The sequence below is a fragment of the Dipteris shenzhenensis genome, chromosome 32 (assembly GCF_047967505.1).
Source record: "Dipteris shenzhenensis isolate YYH24624 ecotype China chromosome 32, Dip_SZ_1.0, whole genome shotgun sequence".
NCBI classification, from domain to species: Eukaryota; Viridiplantae; Streptophyta; class Polypodiopsida; order Gleicheniales; family Dipteridaceae; genus Dipteris; species Dipteris shenzhenensis.
This window is the reverse complement of record NC_141627.1, coordinates 44119624-44130017: the sequence shown is the minus strand read 5'-3', so window position 1 is coordinate 44130017 and position 10394 is coordinate 44119624. Positions and strand designations below refer to the sequence as shown.

The 10394-nt window shown below is 39.9% G+C and overlaps 1 protein-coding gene across 1 annotated transcript; it reads left to right on the top strand.

The window, feature by feature from the left end:
* Positions 1-3518: 3518 nt before the first annotated feature.
* On the top strand, positions 3519-5452 carry LOC147880817 (putative methyltransferase At1g29790). Its single transcript, XM_087370922.1, has one exon. It carries the CDS (start codon positions 3743-3745, stop codon positions 5051-5053), a length of 1311 nt encoding a protein of 436 aa, XP_087227048.1. The 5' UTR covers positions 3519-3742; the 3' UTR covers positions 5054-5452.
* The last annotated feature ends 4942 nt before the right edge of the window (positions 5453-10394 follow it).

Below are 10394 nucleotides of genomic sequence, written 5' to 3'. Positions count from 1 at the left end.
TTGTTTAGCATTGTTTCAAGCTACATCACAGTTGGTTGGTGATTCAAAGATTTGCTAGTAGAACAACACTGAGGTTCTGTTGGATGGTGTAGCTTCTTAGTTTAAAGCAAAGTAGTCTTTTTGCTTTGTTGCAAGGTATTCTACATCAATTAGCATGAAGAAGACAGAATTATTTTGGGTCTGGGCATGGACAGCGGGCATGATAGAGTAGAGGATATTGTGAAGAGAGCTTTGATGTACAAGCAGCTAGAGGTAAATTTAGAAAAAACGCTATTGTGAAGACAGCTCTTATGCATAAGAAGCTATAGGTAAATTTAAATAAGGTGCAAAAAATGCTATTGTGAAGAGAGCTCTGATGCACAAGAAGCTACAGGTAAATTTAAATAAGCTACAATGTGCTACTAATGTAATGAGTTTTCTTCAGTCAATATTCTCAAATGGACATCCCATTAAAAGAAAGGGATATAGCAAAACTATTTTGGGATGTTAAAGAAGGAGATTTGGGTAGACTCATAACATGTGTGATCCTATGTAGTCTTTCTCTAAATTCTCAGAATACAAATGGATGGAGCTCAAAACACCAATTTTTTCATGCTATTGTAGTGCTTGCATGCATGATTTTTGGAAGTATGTTGCAACAAAGCACATGTGGCAAGTTGGGAATCTCAAATTATTGTACCTAGAAGAGAAGGCATGGACATTGAAGATAACCTTCAAGATGAATCCTACATATTTAGGGTATCATGATGCACTTAATGACACTCTCTATTTTGGAGACGATTTTGCTATGTAGAGGGAGACAATGCCAAGGGTATATACTTCTATATTATCAAGTGTACTGCTAGAGAGGAACTTGTGAATTAAACTATAAAGGATGGATGGGGAGACACCATTGCACAATATCATCTTGTGGTGAAGGGTTTATTCTATCGAAAGACAAATGGCCACTCTTATTACCTTCTTGATGCTGGACTTGAGGTTCCTATGATACATTCACCTTGTCAGAGGTATGAAGTTCTTGATGGAATCTAGCAATGGTGAGCACAACATCTTTTTCTTATCAAATGATGTACATGAATCCATATATTAGCATGCCGTTTGAAATGTAACATGAGTCTATATACAAGGTGTGATAGGGATGGCAAGATCCTTGGTGTGAGGAAGATTATAGCAAATAAGCGGAGAAAAAATTTTAATTTTGATATTGCAATGTAGGTCATTGTAGGCTGGTTGCTTTTTCACAGAACAGGATTTACCACCTGTCTCAAAACTGATGTGTTATAATGTTGGCTTTCTAGTAGTAATACATTTATTCCTTCCCACCTAGCAAATAATAAGTATGCCAAAAAAATGGCAACACTTGTTTTTAGCCCACCTAGACACACTTAACATTAATCAAATATTATTATGATAAAAGTAAACCAAGCAAATAATCTCTTCTCTGTTTACCCCCATAAGAGGGGATCTTAGTTTGAAACATAGAAAGGCCCCTAATATCCTATAAATATGCCAGCCAACTAGATCTAGAGATAAGTAGTGCTATTAGTAGTTAGTGCTTAAGCTAATACTAGTGCTAGTACTAGCATTTCTATGTTGCATGGATCATGTGCGTACACACCAACACTAGCACTAACTCGCTGGAACTCCAACATGATAACCATTCCCAATTGCAATGTAAGTTTCCAATGCAATAATGATATACAACTGCAATACAAAAATAGAGTAAATGTATAGGTCCAACGTACAAAAAGGATGAATAATCAAACTCTCCTTTTTTTTCCCATAACCCTAAAACTTAGTTTGGAGTATAGGAATGCCCCTAATATCCCATGATTAGATTTGTCAACCAGCTATATCTAGAGTAGTAGTAATTTTAGTGCTAGTAGTTAGTGCTATGGCTGGTACTAGCATTTGTATGTTGCATGGATCATCTATGTACACGACTAACTAATTGAAACTCCAACATAATAACCAACATCACAGTTACACTATGAATTTTTTAAACACAAAAATAGTATACAACTCCAACACACAAAAATGTTATAAAATTATAATGTATAGCTTCAACACAAAGAAAGACATTACCCAACTCTCCTTTGTCTATCCATCACCCTCAGTTTTGATTTTAAAAGGCCCTAATGTCCTATCAAATATGTTAGCCCATGAGATCTAGAGCCAGTTAGACTTAATGCTAGTGTTGGTGCTAGTGCTAGTGCTAGTGCTAGTTGCCAATAGTACTAGAGTCTAACAATTTTACGTTGCATGGATCATGTGCATACACACTAGCACTAGCACTAGCACTATCTATAACTCCAACGTGATAACCAATCATAATTTACAGTATAAATATCTGAAAAAAAACAGTGCACAATTCAAGAATTAAAGACCAACATAAAATTGTAATATAGAGCTATAACACAACAAACATACACATTGAATTATATTAAAGTGTATTAAAGAGAGAAACACATTGAGTTCTATTACCACCCAAAAAAAAAATATTGTTAATTATATACAATGTGGTTAAAAATGACTTCTTCCATGGTATACAAACAATGTCCAAAAGCAAAAGCATGTGCAAAGCCCCTTCCTCTCATCATCACCGCATGCATCAAGATGCAAGTGTTTGGCAATCATTTGATCCCAACTAGCACCACCATCATTGGGCCACATGATGGGTGAGAAAACATCATACTCTCATGTGACATTGATGAAAACTTGGGCATAGTTTTGTATGACCTTGGCATGTTGCCAGCATACTTGTCACAAGCTATCATTGAATAATAATGTGTTGGATTAACTGTACTTGGGATATCTCTCCTAAAAGTTCTAGAGTTGTTTGAGTGGCATTGACTTTCCAATGGTGTAATTGGAATCAGCCACATGTGACACGACACAATTCTTGATAGAAGCCTATAACCAATAGGCTTAAGTTGGGGAAGTGTAAGTCAAAACATAGTGTGAAGTTATTCCTACGTTGAGAACTCCATATGTACAAATGGAACCATTGGATTGCCCATACGAAGAATCTTTTAGCATATTGCTAGACAAGGAAAGTCTACCCCATCTGCCCTAAACTTTTGAACATGCTAGAATCTTTTATGCCAATAGGCCAGAACCATGTGCTATGACAATGAATCATCTGAACAAGTAGTCCATTCATGTTAAGAATCAAGGCACGTGACTCATTGTTGAGACGTTCTTGGGATTGGGTAATTTGTAGGGGGAAGCTGCAATCATTCTTTTTCACTTGCCTAGAGTGAATATTGAATGCCTTAAAAGGCCATGAAAACTTCAAAACAAATCCTTGAAGTCTAATTTTATTTTAGGGCTACATTTGAAGGCCAAGATTTTTATTTGGGTTTCTCCACGGAAGGCCATTTATTGTATGAGGCCTTCCATATGAATGCTTACCGAGCACGCAGCTGCCCGTGTTTGAAGCCCCTAGATGTAAACAGAGGGAAAGGGGATCGTAGATGGGGATGGGTGAGTGGGTGATAGGTCAGGCATATATACATTTGAGATAGCGACGAGGGACTCGGGAGACAGGGCTGGCTCACGAGCAGGATCAGCGAGGAGAGCGTGGGAGAAGGTCTCATGAAGCAAAAGTCGGTTACAGCTTCTTTCTTCCCCTTCCCTTTCCCCACTTTCACAATCGTAGCTGCTGCCTCTTCGTCTTCTTCATTCCCCTCTCTCTCTTGCTCCTCCTCCACCTCTCAACCTAGTTAGCTCTGCCCGTACCATGAAAGACGGACGCGAGAAAGGCTCTCCTTTGGCCTCCAGGTGGAGCGGCGCCTCGAACCTGCTCATCTTGGGCTCCTTGCTTGTCACAAACATCCTTACCCTCCACAGCCTCGCTACTGTCTCTCGCGAGCTGGACAGTGTCTTGATGATGAGTTCCACAGCCGACAGCATCGGACAAGGTAAATTGCTTCAAGAGCTCGCTTCTCTTCGTGAGCTTCTTGTGCAAACGCAGAAGGAGGTGCTTGACACCCGCGTCCAAATCCAAGCTCAACACAAACAGCAACCTGCGGCTGAGGGAGGCGCAATTGTAAACAGCTTCAGCGGAGGAACACCTCACATCCCCGAGCTTACTGCGTATTCTGCGGTGAAGCGGCTTCCCCTGGGTAGAAATCCTGCCACCGGAGAGGAGAATATGGTCTCTCCTGTTGGCCACGCCTGCTATCATAGCTTAGTACTCCTAGAGGAGTACATGAACTACACAGTTGGAGCCCTTTGCCCCGACGATTGGGACTTAGCCCAGAGACTCATGGCGAAGGGATGTGAGCCGTTGCCTCGGCGGCGCTGCTTCGCGAGAACTGCGCCCAATTTCTCTCGTCCTCTTGCCCTGCCCGAGTCGATCTGGTCCAATCCGCCGGACGACACCGTCCTGTGGACGCATTATACGTGCAAGAGCTTTGCCTGCCTCAATCTGCGGGCCAAGCAGAGCAACACATTCACAGACTGTGCTGACTGCTTCGATCTTGAAGGTCGGGAAAGGGAGAGGTGGATGAATGCGAGGGGAAGGTTCGATTTCAAAGTGGATGAAGTTGTTGCGCTGAAGGGCGGCAGCATTCGCATTGGGCTTGATCTTGGAGGAGGAAGCGGATCCTTCGCAGCTCGTCTGCGCCAATTCAACGTGACCATTATCACAACCACTCTCAATCTCAACGGCCCCTTTAACGAATTCGTGGCGCTCAGAGGCTTCCTGCCTTTGTATATGACGATATCTCAACGTCTGCCATTCTTCGACAACACGCTCGACTTGGTGCACTCTATGCATGTCCTCAGCTACTGGATTCCGCCTCTGTCATTGGAATTCATACTCTACGACATCGACAGAGTTTTACGGCCCGGTGGGATCTTATGGCTGGATCATTTCTTCGCCACAGCTGAGCTAATGGAGTCCACATTTGTGACGATGATTCGAAACCTCGGCTACATTGAGCACAGATGGGTAAGTGGCCCTAAGAGCGATCCCAACGGCGTCAAGAACCGCGAAGTATATTTGTCTGCGCTGCTGGAGAAGCCCGTGAGATCAGACGCTGCCTAGCTCTCAAACTGAAAGGTTCTGTTTTCCAGTGCCATAGCTAGGTGTTTGCACAGTTCCACCAAAAGGACTATAGCAGCAGCTTTTAACAACTCAGCATTTTATTCTTGGCTGAGAGAAGCTCCACCCCTCTAGATCATTATCAGCAGACGATCGAATGCTCAAGATACTTTATTTGTTTACCCTAAAGGTTATGTAAACCATTTTGAGTACGAATAGGGTGGAGCTAGTATTTCATATCGTTTGAAATATCAAATTTCACCAAAGACAATAGATGAAGAAATGTTTTATGACCAAAATCTTAGGTTTCCTACAAGGATGTGTCGTGTATGATAATGTATGGTTTTGCTATCTTGATTATTGATGGCGTGCTTGAATGTAATAGCATACAAAAATGGAAATGGTTCAATGTCCATGGATGGTTGTATGAAACTTTTATCTATCAAATGTAAACAAAGACCAAGAGTGGGTTAAAAGAGACTCGTAAGGAATGGATTAGGAGACTAATCTTTGATGTCAAAGAGGGCTTAACCCCTAATCCCTAATCACATAGTGTAGGCCACATTTGTGTCCAAGCTCACCACCTTGGGCGAGTATTCATGCACACGCCTAATTTTCAAATTTTGATTTCTTGTTTCTCGTTAAGCTTGCTTTTATGCTTATCGTCTTCCATCATGCTCGTCGAATCTGGAGCCACCAAGTGTTTTGCGTACTCACTAGGGCCCAAGGTGATGAACTTTGAGTGACCTTAACTTTTTGCGTTCAAACTCTAATTGGGACGATTCTTGAACCAATGCAAAAGGTTCATTAAGCTCTATGTGTTGATGTTGGTGGTGACCTTGTTGATTTATGACCAAAACTTATAGGAAAAGAACCCAAAGGAACGTCACATGTCAAATTGGTAGAAACATTGGCTAATTTGGAATAATCCAGTGTCACTTGAAATCAAAGTTAGCCTTGTAGCTAGGTCATCATTAGGCCATTGTTGAATACATTACTAGTGCAGAAGATCAAGGTGCTACAACACAAGGGTAAGAAATTAGATAGAAGAAATCTGGTTGTGCAACATTTTAACATTGAGGGACAACTCAAATAAATAAAAACTACTTGACGTGGAAGAGTTTACCTTTGAGGGAAGAAGACGTACCTGCCCATGGTGAAGTGAGCAATGATGAAAGAGAAGTGGTCACTAGTGAGTTTATATGTCCAGCAAGAATTTGAGGAAGAGAGATGGAAATTGAAGTTTATAACATGAATGCTATGGTGCAAGCAATGTATAAGTCAATGATGGCCAAGAAACTAGAAAAGAAAGGTGATGAAAGAAAAGAAAGACTATTCACACATGTGGAAGATTCAGATATGAAGATGCAAAAAGCACAAAAGCGACTATGGAAGATATGAACCACAATTACCTCAGGAGAAAGAGAATGACAAATGGAAGATTACTTGGAAATGACAGAGGTGTCATTGAAGCACCATACGATTGGTTTCTAGCATTAGAAGAAGAAAAGAAGTTGAGATGTGGAAACCATTAAAGGAAAAAATGCTCCAAAAATGAAAGCCACTTCATGCCTAGGATGAGAGATTCATAGCTAAGAGATGAGGGGAAAACACTTAAAATGGGGGCCATAATTCCCTAACTACCTAGACATATGTCTTTATGACAAATCACTTTGCTTCCTATGGCAGTCAAATTCCTAATGACTAGGTATACCACTATAATTACAATTGTTGAGTCTTCTTAGAGCATTTCCATGTCATTGTAGTTGTTTTGATTCCTCTACCTTGGCCTCTGTTGTTCCAAGGACATCTTTGGAAGTTATGACTTTATTGACTATTTGATGGTCGCCGTGAATGAAGTTGGCCTTATTGTTATAATTGTCATGCTGATTTCTTCCATCCTCTTTCTTTAATAATCTTGTGGAGTTAAAGTCTCTACCTTGGCCTCCATTGTTCCAAGAACTTCTTTGCAAGACGTTATTGATTATGGTAGCTGCCTTGAGTGAAATTGGCCTTGTTTGCCTTGTTGATCCCCCTAGATTAGCCTCTTTCTCTATGGGAGCTATGGCCTCTTACTAGAAAAGTATATTCACTACCATTATTGTCATTGCAATTTCCTCAACAAATATGTTCATGCATTAGCATGTCAGACATGTCTAAATTTCAATTTGTTCTCATGTGCAACCATGGCAATTACAAACTTTATCATGTTATTTTAGAGTCTATTAGGGCAATCCAAACCAATATATCATCATTTAGCATCGAGTTGATAATTAATATCCTTCAATTTTAAGAGATAATCTGAACTGCATTTTTAAGATAAGTGTTCATCTTATTCCAACAACGAATAAAAGAGACATGTTCTTTGTAGTAAGCCTATTTGAGAGAGTAGTCCATGTTTCAATTGAACTCTTATTATTGGAATAACTTTATCCTTGGCATGGCCTTGAGCCTATATAAAGGTTGCTCTCTTCTTTCATCCCATTCAACCTAATTATCATCAATATTGGTTGTAAGGCATGCAATTGTGCCATTAGCTATGCTCTAAAGCTTCTAGAGCCCAAGAATACTCTCCATTTTGAACTTCCATGTGCTATGATTGTTTCCATCTAACATCAAGCGAGAAATCATCAGGTTTTGCCATGTTGCACAAATTGATGCAAAGACTACTTCTATGAGTTTCTAAATGATGGAGAGCATTAGCTCAAATGTTGTATCTTGGTGAAAACTCATCAAATGAAGCAATAGAGCATGATGTTGAATAAAAATAGCAATTATTTTTTCATGTAGGAGTAGAAAGTCGACTATCTAAGAAAAGTATGGCAAGCATCTAAATGATTGGAAAGAACTTGCAAGGTGAGGTCACGCACTATGGTGGATAAACTCTCATAAGATCTCATGAGAGAGAATTACGACTTATGAAACTCTTAGGGGTGCTATGGCTTTTGCGGTGGCTGCTTGATGAGAAAGTCTCATGAACACTCTACAAGTTTTAAAAAACTTTCAGATACTACATAAATATGAGAATATTTTCAAATGTACTACAAGTTTTGAAGTATGTGCGAAAAAGGTATGTGATTGTTGGCTTAGATTTTATGCTTCTCCATGCTCAAGAAGAAGATGCAAAAAGATTTCCTCCTAGGAAGCGGTTTTGACATCAATGAGATGTATTTCAAGATCATATTGTGTTCCCCATGCAAAAAGAATGCATATGATGTTCAACTTGACCATTAGAAAAAAAGTCTCATTTTAATGCAAACTCTCAACTCATGGAACACCATTAGCAACCGATCTTACTTTATACTTGTTGAGTGTTCCATTGAGCTATATTTGCATTTGTAAATCCACTTACAAGAACAAGAACAAGTGCAAAATAAGCACACCATGAAAGGAAAGCTCAAGTATCTTCTCAAAGAGATGGGCATTTGAGGAGAAGCCTTGTTCCACAAATGCAAGACAAAAGGCCACATAGTGAATGAGTGTCGATTGGGCTAGTTCTACAACATTTGCAATCGTCTTGGCCACAACATTAAAGATTGTTAGTGCAACAAAAACAAGCAGGCTCTCAAAGTCAATCACGTGGTGCAAGAGCCCAAGAAGGCTTATTAGGGTGAAAGAACAAGAGTGAACAGTATGGCAAGAAGGCTTATTAGGGTGAAAGAACAAGAATGAATAGTATAGCATGCTACTTCTTTGGAGAGGAAGAGCACTGTAAAAATGAATGTCAGTTATGGAAGAAGCAACTAGAGATTCTACAACTAGCATGTGATAGAGATGATTGTGCACCCCAAGCGGGCATGGTAATCACTGAAGTAGATGCCAAGGTGATCACAATCACAAGGTTTGGCCAAGCCCAAACTCCAAAAAACAAAAGAGCCCCAATATGGATGGAAGGAAGAAAAGAAGGCATTGGTGAAGATCTACCAAGAACTAAAGCAGAAAGAACACTCGTTAAAGTGGAAGCAACAAATTGGGTCACCAAGTAGAGGAGCAACCAAATGATGGAAGATCAATGGAGGGTAGCAAACCCCAAAAAGAAAAGAAGAGGGCAACCACTTGATGGAGAAGATGAATATTGATCTATCATAACATAAATTCAAGGATCTTAATGTCATGATAGCCATTGGCCAATTGATGGAACTTGCTCCCCATTGAACAAATTTATTTCAAAGTCTAGTCTTGGAACTCTAAATTGAAGCCACACCACTTGCATCAACAATCAAAGTGACTGAAACTACCACCAAGGATGAAGAGGTACTTGTGATCAATGTCAAGACTTTGAATCATAAGGTGTAGGGTGTGGTGACCAATGGATGGTGTGAACATCGTATCCGACAAAGTCTAGAAAAGGCTCAACATGAATAACTTAAATCCTTTGCCATTTAAGATTTGAATGGCAAATCAAATATTGGTCATGTAGGTGGGCATGTTGAGAGACATCTACGTCAAAGTCAGTGGAGCCCACTTCATTCTGGCCTTCATGGTGGCACGTGCACATGGAGCATGAAGGTGGGTGCCTAATGCTATTAGTTGGCCAACATTTTTTTTATCGCAACAATCAACGTGTTGCAACCAGCAAACAAATTTATACATAGAGACAAAGAGCCACAAATGGATTTTCCAAAGGACTTCATCGAAGATAAAGAAGGACAATGGGAAGTAAAAGAGAAGCTAGCAAGATGAATCAGCTAAATCAATGACAATTGACAAATCATTGAGGTCTAGGCAATTCAAGGAATCAATGTGGGGTCGAGCGAGGAATTAAAGATGATCCAAGTTAATGAAGAGCTTCCCATGGAATTCCTCATGATAGCCAAAGTTCTCTTTAGAGATACAAAGATGTATTTGCCTAAAAATACACGAATCTGAAAGGGGCTTGACCAAGCCTAATCTAGCATTGATTACCCCTCATTATGGATGTTAAGCCCATTTGGAAACAAAGAGAGTGAATGAACCCCCACTATGCCAAGTTGGTAAAGGCTGAGATAGAGCAATTATTGAAGGTAGGGTGGACCAAAGCAATTGGCTATTTCTAATCAATGGCAAACTAAAAGTCTACATTGACTACCAAAAGCTAAACAAGCGAACAATAAAAGACCCAATTCCACTAGCATTCATAGACACAATCCTTGACAAGAAACTCGTCATAAAATGTACTCATTCATGGATGGGTACAACACATATAACCTAATCACCCTAGCCAAAGAGGAGTAAGAAAAGACAAAGTTCCCAAATGGGGAGCATACTCTAGCAAAGGAATGCCATTCAAGTTGAACAATGCACAACCACCTTCATTGCTTCATGGTGGAAACATTCCAAGAGTACATCAAAAACCAAAATTGCA